The 21,242-nt window shown below is 37.3% G+C and overlaps 1 protein-coding gene across 4 annotated transcripts in view; it reads left to right on the top strand.

Annotated features, from left to right (window-relative positions):
- Positions 1-8,469, top strand: part of MXD4 (MAX dimerization protein 4) — a 105,009-nt gene extending 96,540 nt beyond the window's left edge. For all 4 annotated transcript variants that reach the window (XM_053704210.1, XM_053704209.1, XM_053704213.1 and 1 more), the window contains one exon: positions 463-8,469. In XM_053704210.1, the coding sequence (XP_053560185.1) occupies positions 463-611 (149 nt within the window). In that variant the 3' untranslated portion in view covers positions 612-8,469. The remainder of the gene's footprint in view (positions 1-462) is intronic.
- The last annotated feature ends 12,773 nt before the right edge of the window (positions 8,470-21,242 follow it).

Genomic DNA, 21,242 nt, shown 5'->3' on the forward strand with positions numbered 1-21,242 from the left:
TCCAAAATGAGATCTGCTCTGATATCGATAGGGCTTATGATTTCATTAAAAAGCTGAATTCTTTTTAGGAGGGGTTTTACCCCTTTCTAACCTTCATGCAACCCAGCTTTGCCACTTTAATACTGCTATAGTTAAATCTGATATTTGGGAAAAAAGCAGATCTATGTCAATACACATTTTCATATGCAGCAGAGCCATACTTAAATATCCCTTTAATTATTGGCCAAAATGTGATTTGAGATACCTTGCTGAGGTGACATGGAGACTGCCTTTAATTATACAAGAAGTCTCTTAAAGTGATGATAAATTAAACAAGCCAGTTGGTCAGTAAAATCAGCCGGGTTGTGCACCCATTAAAAAGGTCCTGTGGAAAATACTGACATTCAGTAGCAGCATTTCCTAATGATGTTTATATCACTATAAATGTAATTAATCAATGTTTATTTGTTTTTTGTTTTTTAGAAGTAGACATTGAAGGTATGGAGTTTACACCAGGAGAAATGGACAGTATTGGTAGTGCCAGTGATGTAGAAGACCACTTCAGTTTGCAGAGCGGCTCAAGTGACAGTGGCTATACACATTCCCTGCGGCTCAGTTCCAGGCTCTCATAGTGGCCAATATTCTGGACCAACTCAGGACCACCTAGCTGAAGGCACTTATATAATGAAAACAAACAAAAACTATTTAAAAAAAAAAAAAAAAGTAAGAGAACAAAGTTACAAGGTATCAACTGCCACTCAGCCAGGACTGCCTTTTGTGAAGTCCTAAAAAAAAGCTTTCTTGCTGAGGGTCCCATCATTGTAATCACATCACTAGAGATTGTGACTTTTAAGCTTTGTTGCCGAGGACTGTGGTGTGATAAAGTGGGGACATAAAAGGACATGAGTTTAAAATCAATATATTTTTGCTGTTATAGAGGAAAGCAGAATTACATTTTTGAGACTTTAAATTAGTTCTTGCCTCTAACAGCAAAAATAATAAACTCAATAAACCCAATCATAGCATTCCATTCTAAAGTATTACATGGAAACACAAAAAATTATAGATCTGATATTTTTGGATTACAAAAAAAAAAACATTTTAAATGAAGTAGTATTTGTACATGCTGGTCAAATTTAATTGATGTTATAAAAATTATGACTTCTTTTTGAACAGTTGAGGAATTTAGTAGTCAGCATTTTGCATATTAGATTTTGAAGGGCAGGAGAGAGGAAGTGACGAATGTATCTCAAGATGATCTTCTCTAGGAGATTGTTTATAACTGAACACTGTACGAGAAAATGTGATAAAATCCAGCTTTAATAATAACTTCATATGGACTTCTATAATTTTCCACTTGCATTTTAGCTTCTACACTCTTGAAGGACCAGCTAAACTTGACAATGTTTTGAATTTCAATTCTTGTCACTCAGACATCTAATGATGCTTAAATGCATGTGCTTTTCTGGGATGATCGCAAATTAACATACTGCATTATATAATGATACTGACACTACAAGCTTTTTGTTTATGCGGGCTCCAGTATTTCAGCCCTATCAATTAACGACTGGCAAACCACTACCACTATTTTGTTCTGTGGCAGCTATCTCCATATGAATTAAGCATGGCATTATTAGTGTGATACAGTTGACAAAAATGTATTAGGAAATATTGCAAAATACCTTCATTCACACAAACATTTTTAGAAGTGAATTGCGTAGCATTATGTAAAAAATGATAGAAACAAAATGAAACAAAAAAAAAGTCTTAAACAGAAACCAAATTTACACAAGTTTGATTTGATTTATTTTTAAAATATTACATCTGTGTAGTGCCGATATTGTATCATCATAAACTGCAGTGTAGATCTTTGGACCGAAAACATGAATGTGTACTTTCACATCCTCATCATCCAGTAGAAGTATTATTAGTCTATGGGGTCTATTCCAACCTGTTAGACAAACTTTGCAAAGTGCTTCACACAGGTTTTTGTGTGATTTCCAATTTTTAAACCATTCCATTCTATTAGAGAACCCAGTTATTGATTTTTTTCTTTTTTTGAACGGCTGTACAACACACACATTTCAACAATGCTGTGCATTGTGAAGATTTGTCAGAACTTTTCCAGTTCATCAGAAAACTGTTTTGAAACCGCTTTTCAAATTTTTTTTTTTTTTAATTTTCTATTTCAACAAACGTGACAGCGTGAAAACCTATTATCTTGGCTGTTCACAAAAACAGCCAAAATTGTTCACATTTTTGTTTATTTTGAACAATAAAAATTTTGCAACTGCAGTTATGTTTTTTTTTTTTTTTGCAAATAATTGTTTCCAGATTAATTCTAAAGTTATCTGAAAAAAATCAATATTGTATCAATTAAATTCAAGTTTTTTTATTTTTTTATATATTTTTTTTAATAATTTTTTTGTTAGCTTAACTAATTCCAATAGTAATGTCTCTAATGGATTGTAATTCAATAAAAAAGGAAACCAAAAACCATCTATGCTAAACATTAAAACTTTTTCTTGCAAACGTCTAATGGATTGGAATATTGGTCCTGACTATATCAGTTCAGGTTACACAAATCTCTCTGATCCTTGGATACAAGTGATATTTATAGTTGCTTGTTTTCTTTTTTCATATTTTCAACTGCCACTGCGTTTTCACAGAAAGCATGGCTTACAATTGCTGCATACAGTTAGAGCGTATTTCATTGTGTTTCCTCAGCACACTAGAAACTTGTTTTTATGTGTAAAAAGAAAAGAAAAAAGAAAAAATATGCTGTGAAACGGCACTGTTTATTTTGTATACTTTTAATATGTACCTATAAGAATTGTAGCAATACTATGAAGTTGTAGTTTTATTTTTCTGTGTAACACAACCTCATTTCTGTTGTGAAGTCAATTAAAGGAATAAGTACTAGATAAGAATAGAATTACCTATAAACTTTTGTCGCCAGATGGTCTTCCCAATGTATACAGTGTCCAAGGGTTGATGACAGACTATTTTGGTGGGAAAGGTTAAAGGTTGTGACTAAAAATCTAATGTAAGAGAAGCTATTAACACTTTTATAATAAGTGTTTTTAGCAAGTGTACTCTATATTTCCTGTAAAAGATTTTGTATTATATTTTCCTAAATGTTCTCTTATTATTGAGACAGGGAAGTGAGGGGTGTGGAAAAGACCCAAACCAGAGTCTCAGGGACTCTAATTTTTTTTTATTTTCCTCATACTGTGCCTTGGTAACCATGTTGTATGCCAATCCAACTATTGCCACATTAGGTGTTGTTTTTTTCTCTCACTATGGTTTTTACCCTAGCTGTCCTCAAGTAGTAATTGTCTTCAGTGCTGGTAATATCACAGCATTCCACGAGAGACTGTTGTATGCTGGGATGTTTAAAGGGACACTACCACTTTTAAGTGAACAAATATAATGAATATGCAGTTGTTAACTTTGCTATTGGTACTATTCTTTTTTTTTTTTTTTTAATCCATATCTGATTTATAACCTTTCCATTTTTCTGTTACCAACATACTAAATTGGGTGCTATAGTTTTATTTCTAAACCCTGATAACAATGTGAAATGTGCACTTGTATATTTGAAAACTACTGCAACTGTATTTATGTTGCATTTACATGCCAGTTATATTCCTTTTGTTTTGGCCAGCAGCTTTCCAGACGTGCTTCCTCACTTTGTAAGAAATGCTCAAAGTGTGGGCATGCATATTTATTTTCCTATTGTTATCAAGTCTGAAAAATGAGGCTTATGTTGATTCATTATTAATAAATCAAATAGGGATTCATATTAGCTTATTAAATGATTATCATTCTTGTAAATATTGAAAACAGGCAAACAGAATCAGAAACTACAGAATTATTTAGCTGCCAATATAAGAATGTATCATAAGATAAAATGAATATTTAAGTCTTAACATTTTGCAACTAGCACTGTTAACAACTACACCATTGATATATTTGTTGTGAAATGGTTGTGTATCTTTTTTACAATTGGCAAATAAATTGTCACTACACTTCAAAGCTTCAAGAAATTGAAACTTAAAGGGACACTGAACCCAAATTTTTTTATTTTGTGATTCAGATAAAGCATGAAATTTTAAGCAACTTTCTAATTTACTCCTATTATCAAATGTTCTTTATTCTCTTGGTATCTTTATTTGAAATGCAAGAATGTAAGTTTAGATGCCGGCCCATTTTTGGTGAACAACCTAGGTTGTCCTTGCTGATTGGTGGATAAATTCATACACCAATCAAAAACTGCTGTCCAGAGTTCTGAATCAAGAAAAAAGCATAGATGCCTTCTTTTTTATATAAAGATAGCAAGAGAACGAAGAAACATTGATAATAGGAGTAAATTAGAAAGTTGCTTAAAATTGCATGCTCTATCTGAATCAAGAAAGAAAAATTTTGGGTTCAGTGTCCCTTTAAAGTGTTACTAGGCCTTATTATTTAACATTGTTGTTTTGTTTTTTTGTTAATGTTCTTGTCTTCATTTCCCATAAAAGCTCACACATAATTTACTTGTACAGATTTCCAAACTGTGGTAATCTTGGCCGCATTAGTACATTTTTACCCTAGTGTTTGCTCTTACCGCTTCACCTCATATACCTGGCATTTCTGCCAAACAAGGTGTTGCAGATCTCTGGCAACCAAAGGGTTTAAATTGACTCGTTATCTGACAACTGAAAAAGTATAGGTTTAATATCTGTCAGCTTACAGCTTAAAATAATATTATATGAGCTTGGAAATAAGTTGGACTGATAAGACTCAGGAAAAAAATGCATTAGTTTTGTATCTGGTTATACCCTCATTATTTGTTTAAGAAGGATTCAGATTTATATAAAATCCCCGTTTAGTGACATATTTTTGCGCATTCAAAACACACAGAGTTCTGGCTCTAATATTTTAATATTAAAACACATGCAGGTGCTTGTCAACATTTGACATCTGATGTATTAACTCAGATAAAGAATACATTTATGAGTATGAGTTTTGTGGCAGCTTTAGAAGATCCTCATTTGCACTTATTTTTGTTTGGACCTTGCCAATAATGGGATATAGTTTATATATTTTTATGTCACATGACTTTGTTTTGGGCTCACCTTTTAACAACGCAAGAGAGGTGTTATCTTAATTTAATATTTGGCAGCTGAATATCCCCTTTAGTGACTATGCTAAAGGGGTCAATATAATCCTTATAAAACAGGTCATGGTATAGTGTGCATCTTGCTTTATTATTGAGGTCGTCTACTTGATGGGGAGCTTAGCAATATTTAAATTTGTGTCTTTGACAAGCAGAAATCACTAGGTCATTTGGTGCATTGTCTTTTTCCAGGTCATGGAAGAATAACGTTTACTACAATAGTAAGTGACTGTTAACAGAAATAAAAGGAAATCACTATTCCTTAATGATATAGTTAACCCATTAGGTGATTTTATTTTGTTGTCAAAAGCATGCCTTTCACAGAACTGTCTAAAAATATGTATGTTCATTAGTTTCTCAAATGTGTAATAAGTAAACTGAACTAGTGCACTGCAAACATATCCCTTACCGTGAAAAAATAGCTAGTTCTGAGTTCTTCCACGCAATTTAGTCCTTGAGTTATATATTTTATATTTGTATTCAATGTATATTGTTACTTTTAAGATAACCTATATAGACATCTGTACAAAGCAAGCAAGACCTTCCATAAATGATGGTAACATATCACAATCCCTAATTTGTTTACTCTATGCAAGTATAAATATTTTATTTAAGCTTATGTTTTGATATTCTTTCCAGACATCATTTTCACTATTTACTGAAGAAACATCTTCTGCACTTTATTATTTGCAGACTACACTGTCACCACTTAGAAAAGACTCATCTTAGTATAAACCACAATTACTAATTGACATGGCCCTAGACTCTAGTAATAGACGTTTAAATGTTTTGTAATGATATTGGGCGACTTAAAGGGACATTAAATGCCAAAAATGTACTATTCTTTGTTTTAAATGGACAGTGAAACTTGGTTATGCACAGCTGATGGTGTTGTTGGTGGACAGAGACATGCCACCAACAACAAAGAATATTCAGTATACAGACCTTTTTTAAAAAAATATGTTTTAAAAATCTCTATTTAATCTCCCTTTAAGAAAAAAATATAACAATCTATTTCATTTATGAATAGAGAGTTATTTTTGTGAGGTTTAATTGTAATGTAGACGTAACTAGTTTATTTTTTTATTAATAATGCTGCATGCTAAAAATGATGTAAAAATAGACATAAATAGGTTTATAAAATGTTGACATGTTAGCAGCCTCATTATTTGTAACATTTGCCAAATCTGTTTAACATTATAGATGTGTTTTCACTACTCAGATGAAGTTTTATTAGTCTTGCTGTTTTGTACCTAACCCACTCATCTAATTCATTTAGCAACTGTATAACTCTTTAACTGCTGGGGGGGATGGTATCGTATTCAATGTAGCCCTTTCTGGCAGCCAAAGAAGTTAAGGAACTTTGAGATATATATATATATATATATATATATAGGAACATTGTGGCTTTAATTTGTTTCTACTTAAAGGGGAATTCTAGCACAGCCACATCAATTAAAAAGCAACTTTGCCTTACCTTTCATAAAAAAATATAACCTTTTTGTTAACTTTCATAATGGCATCTTGTGTACACTTTGGCGCTAATCCATTGACCATTGTGCATGGAAGGTACACAAATCAGCTGGTGACTGCAAATGCTCTGAGATTGTGAAATTCTATAAATATTCAAATTAAATAAGCTAAATTCCAAAGTTGCTTGAAAAGATGCTGATGTTATGTAGCCTTTTGTGCTAGACTGTCTCTGTAAGTATTACATATGCCTATAGCAGTAAGCCTTTAATTTTATATGCAGTAATAATATTTACCCTTTTACTTGCAAGACATATCATTTAATGCTCTACAAAAATCTTATTTTTATTTTTTAAAAATTTGACTCTGATACATTACCTCAGTGTATATAAAAGATTACAAGTGGGCTTGCTGTAACGACTATTAAATCCGCTCCAGGTAATTCCTTTATTACTGGCTTAATATACACAGTCTGAAATGTTGTTGCCTGACTCGGAAAACCCTCAACATTGTGAAGTTCTCCACGCTCAGACTGTTATGCTGTCTAGTATCTAGTTATGCAAAAATTAAACAGGTGCCATCTGATAGCTCTAATAATCATAGCATGGTTTATGACCCATGTTGTATCTTATTTTTAATGACTCATTGACTTGCCTCCAGTTACATACCATACATTTTTACAGAAATTAGATGGGTTTCTTGTGTCTCCACTGATGTTAATATGATTGGTTTGCTTGTTTGTTCTCATTAACAGATATGTAACTCACATGCTGCATATTTTTTTTTTTACCAAACTAAAGTGAATTTTATAAAGCAATTACAGGCATGTTTACTTGCATCACCCACAGTTGTAAGAGGTTCAAACATTATCTATTATTATGCATTGCCAATAATTGTGGTAATATGATGGTGTGTTAAGAACATGACTCAAAACTAGCTATTTACACTAAAATATTTTCTGTAATTTCTCATAAATGATGTTCACATGAGTTAAATTGCAATATATTTTATACACTGCTACTCATTCCAGGCAATGAACGGATCAACTAGAATTAATCATTTATTGATTTTTACGTTGGCACAAACCTAAACAAATAATGAGTCTTTCCCAAAAATAGTACTACAGGGTTGTAATGTATAAATGTCTAGAAGCTACTAAAACAATACTATAGGACACAGAATGCGTTTAACTAAGGCAATTAGGGAGAAAGTTCGTCCTTATATATATATTGTTTGTAATTTTAGTTGATTATTGTCTAGTGTGATTGCAGCAGTGTACAATCTTTTACTAAGATTCTTCCAATATGACTGATACCAGAAATCTAAAGTATGTATTGCATAAAACACTTGGCTTTTATTTTTGTAAACAAAGTGTTCCCATATATATAAATTATTTTTTTAACTGTGTCCTTTCGAAAATACCATATTTTTTGACTGCTGAGAAACAGAATTTGCTGGATTTCATACATTTATTTTAAAGTTATAAATGAATGTATACTGAAGATATGTCTGATAGCACCATTTTCAACTGGTTGTGGTACAAGGTGTAAGCCGTAAATAAGAATTGAGTTGCTGCATTGTGATGGCAAATATAAAATTCTCTGGGCTATATACTGACCACAAATAATGGCCATTGGGGCTAGAAAAAATGTAGAACTGCACTGAGCAGGTTCTGTGCCAGAAATAATTGAAACAAATATATATAATTAAAATAGCTTTATAGCTTGTAAGTTGTATAATATTGTAAAGTTTCATTCTGAACACACGTACATGGTGCTTGCTACATCTTGTAGCACACTGAAGGTATTGTGCTGTATCATCCTTTCATTGTAATATAAATACAAATTTTTATATCTGAATTGTTGTCGTTTCTGTGTTTGTGTTATTTATTCTTTATTTTCCATTGTGAAAGCCTTTTACTTTAACAATACATTATTTCATATCACCAAAATGTATTAAATTAAATCAGTCAAGTTCCTAAGAAGTGACTATACTTGCTTGGCCTTATGTCACTTGGTATGCAATTTTGATACAGTGTTAAAAAGTCTTTTTTTTTAGGACAAATCACATTATGAATATTAACAAATTAGTGAAAAATCTGAAGTCCCAAACAATTCCTAAATAAAGCCTAAATGACACGAGTGTCTCTAAGAAATGGATCCTTTTGAGCATCTCGCAACTTGGAAAAGTACAAAATAATCATTTGCACGCAGTTTGTCACAAGCCTTCCAGGTGAAATGCAGATCTGCTAGCCCCCTGGTCTACTTTGTGCTGCTCTTTGTGTGATCCACAGCTCTCCCCAGGTGAAATGCTGATTTATCTGCCAGTCCCCGGGGTTGTAGAATGCTGTTCCTTGTGAGATCCTTGGCACAATGCCTGCACTGCCTCGGATAAGCTCATCTAGTGGAAGCAGTTGTCTACGAGCTGAGTTAAGTACAGTGGACGAAGGTGCTGAAAGATAAGTACATTACACAGCCTGTTGGCTATTAGTATGAACATGTACACATGATTTATAAGGTCTGGGGACATATATTTATACACCAAACAATTTATATAGCAGTTTTAATATATAGCAGTTTTAAGACACTTTGGTTAAAATTAGGTTACTGGAGGCCGTAACGCAGCCTTATTTATTTACAGTTGTGCTCATAAGTTTACATACCCTGGCATAATTTATGATTTCTTGACCATTTTTCAGAGAATATGAATGATAACTCAAAAAGGAAATTTATGCTTACCTGATAAATTGATTTCTTCTATGATACGACGAGTCCACGGATTTCATCCTTGTGGGATATTATCCTCCTAACAGGAAGTGGCAAAGAGCACCACAGCACAGCTGTATATATATAGCTTTTCCCTTCCCTCCACCCCCAGTCATTCGACCAAAGGTTTTAGGAAGAGAAAGGAGAAGCTAAAAGGTGCAGAGGTGACTGAAGTTGAAATAAAAAATATTTTTTTTAAAAAATGACAGGGAGGGCCATGGACTCGTCATATCGTAGAATAAATCAATTTATCAGGTAAGCATAAATTTCCTTTTCTTCTACAAGATACGATGAGTCCACGGATTTCATAATTACTTGTGGGATACAATACCAAAGCTACAGGACACGGATGAAAGGGAGGGACAAGACAGAGACCTAAATGGAAGGCACCACTGCTTGAAGAACTATTCTCCCAAAAACAGCCTCAGAATAAGCAAAAGTATTACATTTGAAAAAACTATGAAGGAACGACCACGTAGCAGCCTTACAAATCTGTTCAACAGATGCATCATTTTTAAATGCCCATGTGGAAGCCACAGCCCTAGTAGAATGAGCCGTAATTCGTTCAGGAGGCTTCAGTCCAGCAGTCTCATATGCCAGGCGAATGATACTTCTCAGCCAAAAAGAGAGGTAGCCGTAGCTTTCTGATCCCTACTCTTTCCAGAATAAAAAATGAAGATGATTGATGGAAATCCTTAGTCGCCTGTAAGTAAAACTTTAAGGCACGGACCACGTCCAGGTTATGTAACAGACGCTCCTTCTTAGAAGAAGGATTAGGACACAAAGAAGGAACAACAATTTCCTGATTAATATTCTTATTAGAAACAACCTTAGGAAGAAATCCAGGTTTGGTACGTAAAACCACCTTATCAGAATGAAAGATAAGATAAGGTGAATCACACTGTAACGCTGAAAGCTCAGAAACTCTTCGAGCAGAAGAAATAGCAACTAAAAACAGAACTTTCCAAGATAACAATTTAATATCTATGGAATGCATGGGTTCAAACGGAAACCCCTTGAAGAACTAAATTCAAACTCCAGGGAGGAGTAATTGGTCTAAATACAGGCTTAATTCCAGTTAGAGCCTGACAAAAAGACTGAACATCTGGCACATCTGCTAAATGTTTGTGAAGCAAAATTGACAAAGCAGAAATTTGTCCCTTTAAGGAACTTGCTGATAACCCTTTCTCCAATCCTTCTTGGAGAAAAGACAGAATCCTGGGAATCCTAATTTTACTCCATGAGTAGCCCTTGGATTCACACCAATAAAGATATTTACGCCATATCTTATGATCGATTTTTCTAGTATTGATGACCAAATCAGAGAAACCTTGCTTAGATAGAATCAAGTGTTCAATCTACAAGCAGTCAGCTGCAGAGAAATTAGATTTGGATGTTGGAAAGGACCTTGAATGAGAAGGTCCTGTCTCAAAGGAAGTTTCCACGATGGCAGAGAGGACATGTCCACTAGATCCACATACTAAGTCCTGCGTGGCCACGCAGGCGCTATCAAGATTACTGAAGTTACTCTCCTGTTTGAATCGAGCAATCACTCGTGGCAGGAGAGGAAATGGTGGAAACACATAAGCTAGGCTGAACTACCAAGGCACTGCTAGGGCATCTATTAGTTCGGCCTGGGGATCCCTTGACCTGGATCCGTAAAGTGGAAGTTTGGCATTCTGACAAGATGCCATCAGATCCAGTTCCGTTCTGCCCCATTGGCGAATCAATGAGGCAAACACCTCCGGATGGAGTTCCCACTCCCCCGGATGAAAAGTCTGATGACTTAGAAAATCTGCTTCCCAGTTTTCTACTCCTGGGATGTAAATTGCCGACAGATAACAAGAGTGGGCCTCTGCCCATCGGATTATCTTGGATACTTTTATCATCGCTAAGGAACTCCTTGTTCCCCCTTGATGATTGATATATGCCACAGTCGCGATGTCCGACTGGAATATGATGAATTTGGCCGAAGCCAACTGAGGCCACGCCTGAAGCGCATTGAATATTGCTCTCAGTTCCAGAATATTGATTGGAAGTAGAGACTCCACTTGAGTCCAAACACCCTGAGCCTTCAGGGAATTCCAGACTGCACCCCAGCCCAATAGGCTGGCGTCCGTTGTCACTGTCATCCACGAGGGTCTGCGGAAACAAGTCCCCTGAGACAGATGATCCGGCGACAACCACCAAAGAAGAGAGTCTCTGGTCTCTTGATCCAGATTTATCTGAGGAGATAAATTCGCGTAGTCCCCATTCCACTGTCCGAGCATGCACAGCTGCAGTGGTCTGAGATGAAAGCGGGCAAACGGAACGATGTCCATTGCCGCTACCATTAATCCAATGACCTCCATACACTGAGCCACTGATGGCCGAGGAATGGACCGAAGTGCTCGGCAAGTATTTAGAATCTTTATTTCTTTTGCATGATGTACAGAGTCCACGGATTCATCCTTACTTGTGGGATATTATCCTTCCTAACAGGAAGTGGCAAAGAGAGCACCACAGCAGAGCTGTCTATATAGCTCCCCCCTTAACTCCACCCTCCAGTCATTCTCTTTGCCGGCTCTAAGCAGGAAGGGTAAAGTGAAAGAGGTGTTAAACTGTTAGTTTTATTTTGTCTTCAATCATGAAGGTTCTAGGGTCTCTTCTAGTGGTTCTTAGACCGCGGGGCATAGCAGTGGCGCCTTATCTGGACGATATTCTGATTCAGGCGTCAACTTATCATTTGACAAAGTCTCACACGGACATAGTATTGTCTTTCCTGAGAACTCACAGTTGAAAGGTGAACATAGAAAAGATTTCACAAGTTCCACGGACTCTGGGGACTCTGATAGACTCGGTAGAAATGAAAATATTTCTGACAGAGGTCAGAAAAAACTAAATTTATGCTTACCTGATAAATTTCTTTCTTTTGCGATGTACCGAGTCCATGGATTCATCCTTACTTGTGGGATATTATCCTTCCTAACAGGAAGTGGCAAAGAGAGCACCACAGCAGAGCTGTCTATATAGCTCCCCCCTTAACTCCACCCCTCCAGTCATTCTCTTTGCCGGCTCTAAGCAGGAAGTGAAAGAGGTGTTAAACTGTTAGTTTTATTTTGTCTTCAATCAAGAGATTGTAACCCAGGGATACCGTCTAGATTTTAAGGATTCTCCTCCAAGGGGGAGGTTCCATCTTTCTCAATTGTCTATAAACCCGACAAAAAGAGGCATTCTTACGCTGTGTAGAAGACCTTTTTACCATGGTAGTGATCTGCCCAAAAGCAGAGCAGGGGCAGGGGTTCTACTCCAATCTGTTTGTGGTTCCCAAGAAAGCGGGAACTTTCAGAGCAATTCTAGATCTTAAGATCCTAAACCAATTCCTAAGAGTCCCATCTTTCAAGATGGAGACCATTCGGACTATCTTACCATTGATCCAGGAGGGTCAATATATGACCACCGTGGAATTAAAGAATGTGTATCTACACATTCCTATCCACAAAGATCATCACCAGTTCCTCAGGTTCGCCTTTCTGGACAAGCATTATCAGTTTCTGGCTCTTCCCTTCGGATTGGCTACGGCGCCACAAATCTTCATAAAAATACTAGGGTCCCTTCTGGTGGTTCTAAGGCCGCGGGGCATAGCAGTGGCGCCTTATATAGACGACCTTCTAATTCAAGCGTCGACTTTCCAACTAGCCAAGTCCCACACGGACTTAGTGTTGGCTTTTCTAAGATCTCACGGGTGGAAGGTGAACGTAAAAAAGAGTTCTCTTTCCACCCTCACAAGGGTTTCATTTCTAGGGACTCTGATAGACTCGGTGGACATGAAAATATTTCTGACGGAGGTCAGGAAATCAAAGATTTTGTCCACCTGCCGAGATCTTCATTCCATTCCTCGGCCGTCAGTGGCTCAGTGTATGGAGGTAATTGGTCTGATGGTAGCGGCAATGGATATAGTTCCGTTTGCTCGCTTGCATCTCAGACCACTGCAACTATGCATGCTCAATCAGTGGAATGGGGATTATGCAGATTTATTTCCTCAGATAAATCTGGATCAAGAGACCAAAGACTCTCTTCTTTGGTGGTTGTCACAGGATCATCTGTCCCAGGGAATGTGTTTCCGCAGGCCAGATTGGGTTATAGTGACGACAAACGCCAGCCTTCTGGGCTGGGGTGCAGTCTGGAACTGTGGAAAGCACAGGGTTTGTGGACTCGGAAAGAGGCTCTCCTACCGATAAATATTCTGGAATTAAGAGCGATATTCAATGCTCTCCAGGCATGGCCTCAGCTGGCTTCGGCCAGATTCATCCGGTTTCAGTCGTACAACATCACGACTGTGGCTTATATCAATCATCAGGGTGGAACAAAGAGTTCCTTGGCGATGACAGAAGTCTCAAGGATAATCCGATGGGCAGAGGATCACTCTTGCCATCTGTCGGCGATCTATATCCCAGGAGTAGAGAACTGGGAGGCAGATTTCTTTCATGTAATTGGAGTCCAAGAGTCCATGAGCTAGTGACATATGGGATATACAATCCTACCAGGAGGGGCAAAGTTTCCGAAACCTCAAAATGCCTATAAATACACCCCTCACCACACCCACAATTCAGTTTTACAAACTTTGCCTCCTACGAAGGTGGTGAAGTAAGTTTGTGCTAAGATTTCTACGTTGATATGCGCTTCTCAGCATTGTTGAAGCCCGATTCCTCTCAGAGTACAGCGAATGTCAGAGGGACGTGAAGGGAGTATCACTTGAATACGATGATTTCCCTAACGGGGGTCTATTTCATAGGTTCTCTGTTATCGGTCGTAGAGATTCATCTCCTACCTCCCTTTTCAGATCGACGATAAACTCTCAATTTACCATTACCTCTACTAATAACTGTTTTAGTACTGGTTTGACTATCTACTATATGTGGATGGGTGTCTTTTGGTAAGTATGTTTTTTATTTCTTAAGACACCTCAGCTATGGTTTGGCACTTTATGCATTTATATAAAGTTCTAAATATATGTATTGTACTTATATTTGCCATGAGTCAGGTTCATGTATTTCCTTCTGCAGACTGCCAGTTTCATATTTGGGGAATATAAACATCTTTTAAATATGAAATTTATTTCTTACCTGGGGTTTAGTCTTTTTTTTCAATTGACTACTTTTTACAAATTGCGGGCGGTATTAGGCCCGCGGGTGCGTCAAATGCTTAACTTTTTTATTATTTCAATACCCCATTGATGTTTGCCTCTTGCTTTTTTCTATCAGAGGGCTATGCTATTTGCATTTTTTCCCATTCCTGAAACTGTAATATAAGGAAATAGATAATTTTGCTTTATATGTTGTTTTTTATCTTACATTTTGCAAGATGTCTCAACCTGATCCTGCCTCAGAAGCTTCTACTGGAACATTGCTGCGTGACATCGGTTCAATCAAAGCTAAGTGCATTTGTTGTAAAATTGTAGAAATTATCTCGCCGAAATGTCATTTGTATTAGTTATCATGATAAACTTTTACATGCAGATAGTGTATCCATTAGTATTAGTACATTGCCAGTTGCAGTTCCTTCAACTTCTAATGTACATGATATTCCTGTCAATTTTAAAGAATTTGTTTCTGATTCTATTATGAAGGCTTTGTCTGCATTTCCACCTTCAAATAAATGTAAAAGGTCTTTTAAAACTTCTCATTTAGTTGATGAAATTTCAAATGACCAACAACATAATAAATTATCCTCTTCTGATGAGGAACTATCTGTTTCAGAAGATCCTTCCTCAGACATTGACACTAACAAATCTACTTATTTATTTAAAATTGAGTATATGCGTTCTTTATTAAAAGAAGTGTTTAATTACTTTGGATATTGAGGTAACCAGTCCTCTTGACGTTCAGTCTAATAAACGTACTTCCTTTAAGGATCCTTTAGATAGGAAGCTTGAATCTTATCTAAGGAAGGCCTATTTATATTCAGGTCATCTTCTTAGACCTGCAATTTCTTTGGCTGATGTTGCAGCTGCATCAACTTTCTGGTTGGAGAATTTAGCGCAACAGGAATTGGATTCTGACTTATATTACATTATTCGCTTACTGCATTATGCTAATCATTTTATTTATGATGCTATTTTTGATATTATCAAAATTGATGTTAGATCCATGTCTTTAGCTATTTTAGCTAAAAGAGCTTTATGGCTTAAATCTTGGAATGCTGATATGACATCTAATTCTACATTACTATCTCTTTCTTTCCAAGGTAATGATTTATTTGAGTCCCAGTTGGATTCTATTATTTCAACTGTTACTGGGGGAAAGGGAGTTTTTCTGCCTCAGGATAAAAAACCTAAGGGTAAAACTAAGGCTTCTAACAATTTTCGTTCCTTTCATCAGAATAAGGAACAAAAAATTAAATCCTTCCCCCAAGGAATCTGCCTCCAATTGGAAGCCTTCCTCAAATTGGAATATATCCAAGCCTTTTAGGAAACCAAAGTCAGCCCCTAAGTCTGCATGTAGGTGCGGCCTTCATTCCAGCTCAGCTGGTAGGGGACAGATTAAGGTTTTTCAAGGATATTTGGATAAATTCTGTTCAAAATCTATGGATTCAGAGCATTGTCTCTCAAGGGTATTGAATAGGATTCAGAGTAAGACCTCTTGTGAGAAGATTTTTTCTCTCACATATCCGGTAAAGCTCAGGCTTTCCTGAAGTGTGTTTCAGAACTGGAGTCTTCAGGGGTAATCATGCCAGTTCCTCTTCAGGAACAAGGTTTGGGGTTTTATTCAAATCTATTCATTGTCCCAAAGAAGGAAAATTATTCAGACCAGTTCTGGATCTGAAAATTTTGAATCGTTATGTAAGAGTACCAACTTTCAAGATGGTGACTATAAGGACTATTCTGCCTTTTGTTCAGCAAGGACATTATATGTCCACAATAGACTTGCAGGATGCATACCTTCATATTCCAATTCATCCAGAACATTATCAGTTTCTGAGATTTTTTTTCTAGACAAGCATTACCAATTGTTGCTCTTCCATTTGGCCTAGCAACAGCTCCAAGAATCTTTTTAAAGGTTCTGGGTGCCCTTCTCTGTGTATTCAGAGAACAGGGTATTGCAGTGTTTCCTTATTTGGACGATATCTTGGTACTAGCTCAGTCTTTCCATTCTGCAGAATCTCACACGAATCAACTAGTGTTGTTTCTTTGGAAACATGGTTAGAGGATCAATTTACCAAAGAGTTTCTTGATTCCTCAGACAAGGGTCACCTTTTTAGGCTTCCAGATAGATTCAGTGTCCATGACTCTGTCTCTAACAGACAAGAGACGTTTTAAATTGGTTGCAGCCTGCCGGCACCTTCAGTCTCAGTCATTCCCTTCAGTGGCTATGTGCATGGAAGTTTTAGGTCTCATGACTGCAGCATCAGACGCGATCCCCTTTGCTCGTTTTCACATGAGACCTCTTCAGCTTTGTATGCTGAATCAATGGTGCAGGGATTATACAAAGATATCACAATTAATATCCTTAAATCCCAATGTACGACACTCTCTGACATGGTGGATAGATCACCATCGTTTAGTTCAAGGGGCTTCTTTTTGTTCGGCCAACCTGGACTGTGATCACAACAGATGCGAGTCTCTCAGGTTGGGGAGCTGTTTGGGGATCTCTGACAGCACAATTCTCAGAGCTCTTCAGTTTTGGCCTCTGTTAAAGAGAGAACCGTTCATTTGTTTTCAGACAGACAATATCACAACAGTGGCATAGGTCAATCATCAGGGTGGGACTCACAGTCCCCAAGCTATGAAACAAGTATCTCGAATACTTGTTTGGGCGGAATCCAGCTCCTGTCTAATCTCTGCGGTGCATATCCCAGGTGTAGACAATTGGGAAGCGGATTATCTCAGCCGCCAGACGTTACATCCAGGAGAGTGGTCCCTCCATCCAGATGTGTTTTCTCAGATTGTTCAGATGTGGGGTCTTCCAGAGATAGATCTCATGGCCTCTCATCTAAACAAGAAACTTCCCAGATACCTGTCCAGGTCCAGAGATGTTCAGGCGGAAGCAGTGGATGCGCTGACACTTCCTTGGTGTTATCATCCTGCTTACATCTTCCTGCCTCTAGTTCTCCTTCCAAGAGTTTCCAAGAGATTTCCAAAATCATCATGGAACAATCATTTGTGTTGCTGGTGGCGCCAGCATGGCCACACAGGTTTTTGGTATGCGGATCTGGTTCGGATGTCCAGTTGCCTGCCTTGGCCACTTCCGTTACGGCCAGACCTACTCTCTCAAGGTCTGTTTATTTCATGTAATTAGCAAGAGTCCATGAGCTAGTGACGCATGGGATATACATTCCTACCAGGAGGGGCAAAGTTTCCCAAACCTCAAAATGCCTATAAATACACCCCTCACCACACCCACAAATCAGTTTTACAAACTTTGCCTCCTATGGAGGTGGTGAAGTAAGTTTGTGCTAGATTCTACGTTGATATGCGCTCCGCAGCAGGTTGGAGCCCGGTTTTCCTCTCAGCGTGCAGTGAATGTCAGAGGGATGTGAGGAGAGTATTGCCTGTTTGAATTCAATGATCTCCTTCTACGGGGTCTATTTCATGGGTTCTCTGTTATCGGTCGTAGAGATTCATCTCTTACCTCCCTTTTCAGATCGACGATATACTCTTATATATACCATTACCTCTGCTGATTCTCGTTTCAGTACTGGTTTGGCTTTCTACAACATGTAGATGAGTGTCCTGGGGTAAGTAAGTCTTATTTTCTGTGACACTCTAAAGCTATGGTTGGGCACTTTTTTATAAAGTTCTAAATATATGTGTTCAAACATTTATTTGCCTTGGCTCAGGATGTTCAACATTTCCTTATTTCAGACAGTCAGTTTCATATTTGGGATAATGTATTTGAATATTTCATTTTTATCTTACCTTCAATTTGACTTTCCCTGTGGGCTGTTAGGCTCGCGGGGGCTGAAAATGCTTCATTTTATTGCGTCGTTCTTGGCGCGGACTTTCTTGGTGCAAATTTTTTTTTTCCATTTCCGGCGTCATACGTGTCGCCGGAAGTTGCATCATTTTTGACGTTTTTCGCGCCAAAAATGTCGGCGTTCCGGATGTGGCGTCATTTTTGGCGCTAATAGCATTTAGGCGCCAAATATTGTGGGCGTCAAATTTGTCTCCACTTTATTTAAGTCTCATTATTTGTTGCTTCTGGTTGCTAGAAGCTTGTTCACTGGCATTTTTTCCCATTCCTGAAACTGTCATTTAAGGAATTTGATCAATTTTGCTTTATATGTTGTTTTTTCTATTACATATTGCAAGATGTCCCACGTTGCAACTGAGTCAGAAGATACTACTGGAAAATCGTTGCCTGGTGCTGGAACTACCAAAGCTAAGTGTATCTGCTGTAAACTTTTGGTAGTTGTTCCTCCAGCTGTTGTTTGTACTACATGTCATGACAAACTTGTTAATGCAGAAAATATTTCCTTTAGTAAAGTGTTGCAGTTCCATCAACATCTAATGTTCAGAGTGTTCCTGATAGCATAAGAGATTTTGTTTCTGAATCCATTAAGAAGGCTATGTCTGTTATTCCTCCTTCTGGTAAACATAAAAAGTCTTTTAAAACTTCTCTTTATACAGATGAATTTTTAAATGAACATCATCATTCTGATTCTAATGATTCTTCTGATACAGAGGATTCTGTCTCAGAGGTTGATGCTGATAAATCGTCTTATTTATTTAAAATGGAATTTATCCGTTCTTTACTTAAAGAAGTCCTAATTGCATAAGAAATTGAGGATTCTGGTCCTCTTGATACTAAATCTAAACGTTTAGACAAGGTCTTTAGATCTCCTGTGGTTATTCCAGAAGTTTTTCCTGTTCCTGGTGCTATTTCTGAAGTAATTTCCAGAGAATGGAATAATTTGGGTAATTCATTTACTCCTTCTAAACGTTTTAAGCAATTATATCCTGTACCGTCCGACAGATTAGAGTTTTGGGACAAAATCCCTAAAGTTGATGGGGCTATTTCTACCCTTGCTAAACGTACTACTATTCCTACGGCAGATGGTACTTCCTTTAAGGATCCTTTAGATAGGAAAATTGAATCCTTTCTAAGAAAAGCTTATCTGTGTTCAGGTAATATTCTTAGACCTGCTATATCATTGGCTGATGTTGCTGCAGCTTCAACTTTTTGGTTGGAAACTTTAGCGCAACAAGTAACAGATCATGATTCTCATAATATTATTATTCTTCTTCAACATGCTAATAATTTTATCTGTGATGCCATTTTTGATATTATCAGAGTTGATGTCAGGTTTATGTCTCTAGCTATTTTAGCTAGAAGAGCTTTATGGCTTAAAACTTGGAATGCTGATATGTCTTCTAAATCAACTCTACTTTCCCTTTCTTTCCAGGGTAATAAATTATTGGTTCTCAGTTGGATTCTATTATCTCAACTGTTACTGGTGGGAAAGGAACTTTTTTACCACAGGATAAAAAATCTAAAGGTAAAAACAGGGCTAATAATCGTTTTCGTTCCTTTCGTTTCAACAAAGAACAAAAGCCTGATCCTTCATCCTCAGGAGCAGTTTCAGTTTGGAAACCATCTCCAGTCTGGAATAAATCCAAGCCTTCTAGAAAAGCAAAGCCAGCTTCTAAGTCCACATGAAGGTGCGGCCCTCATTCCAGCTCAGCTGGTAGGGGGCAGATAACGTTTTTTCAAAGAAATTTGGATCAATTCTGTTCACAATCTTTGGATTCAGAACATTGTTTCAGAAGGGTACAGAATTGGTTTCAAGATAAGACCTCCTGCAAAGAGATTTTTTCTTTCCCGTGTCCCAGTAAACCCAGTGAAAGCTCAAGCATTTCTGAAATGTGTTTCAGATCTAGAGTTGGCTGGAGTAATTATACCAGTTCCAGTTTTGGAACAGGGGCTGGGGTTTTATTCGAATCTCTTCATTGTACCCAAGAAGGAGAATTCCTTCAGACCAGTTCTGGATCTAAAAATATTGAATCGTTATGTAAGGATACCAACATTCAAAATGGTAACTGTAAGGACTATATTGCCTTTTGTTCAGCAAGGGCATTATATGTCTACAATAGATTTACAGGATGCATATCTGCATATTCCGATTCATCCAGCTCACTATCAGTTCCTGAGATTCTCTTTTCTGGACAAGCATTACCAGTTTGTGGCTCTGCCGTTTGGCCTAGCTACAGCTCCAAGAATTTTTACAAAGGTTCTCGGTGCCCTTCTGTCTGTAATCAGAGAACAGGGTATTGTGGTATTTCCTTATTTGGACGATATCTTGGTACTTGCTCAGTCTTCACATTTAGCAGAATCTCATACGAATCGACTTGTGTTGTTTCTTCAAGATCATGGTTGGAGGATCAATTCACTAAAAAGTTCATTGATTCCTCAGACAAAGGTAACCTTTTTAGGGTTCCATATAGATTCAGTGTCCATGACTCTATCTTTGACAGACAAGAGACGTCTAAAATTGATTTCAGCTTGTCGAAACCTTCAGTCACAATCATTCCCTTCGGTAGCCTTATGCATGGAAATTCTAGGTCTTATGACTGCTGCATCGGACGCGATCCCCTTTGCTCGTTTTCACATGCGACCTCTTCAGCTCTGTATGCTGAACCAATGGTGCAGGGATTACACAAAGATATCTCAATTGATATCTTTAAAACCGATTGTCCGACATTCTCTAACGTGGTGGACAGATCACCATCGTTTAATTCAGGGGGCTTCTTTTGTTCTTCCAACCTGGACTATAATCTCAACAGATGCAAGTCTTACAGGTTGGGGAGCTGTGTGGGGGTCTCTGACGGCACAAGGGGTTTGGGAATCTCAGGAGGTGAGATTACCGATCAATATTTTGGAACTCCGTGC

The sequence above is a fragment of the Bombina bombina genome, chromosome 2, assembly GCF_027579735.1.
Source record: "Bombina bombina isolate aBomBom1 chromosome 2, aBomBom1.pri, whole genome shotgun sequence".
NCBI lineage: Eukaryota > Metazoa > Chordata > Amphibia > Anura > Bombinatoridae > Bombina > Bombina bombina.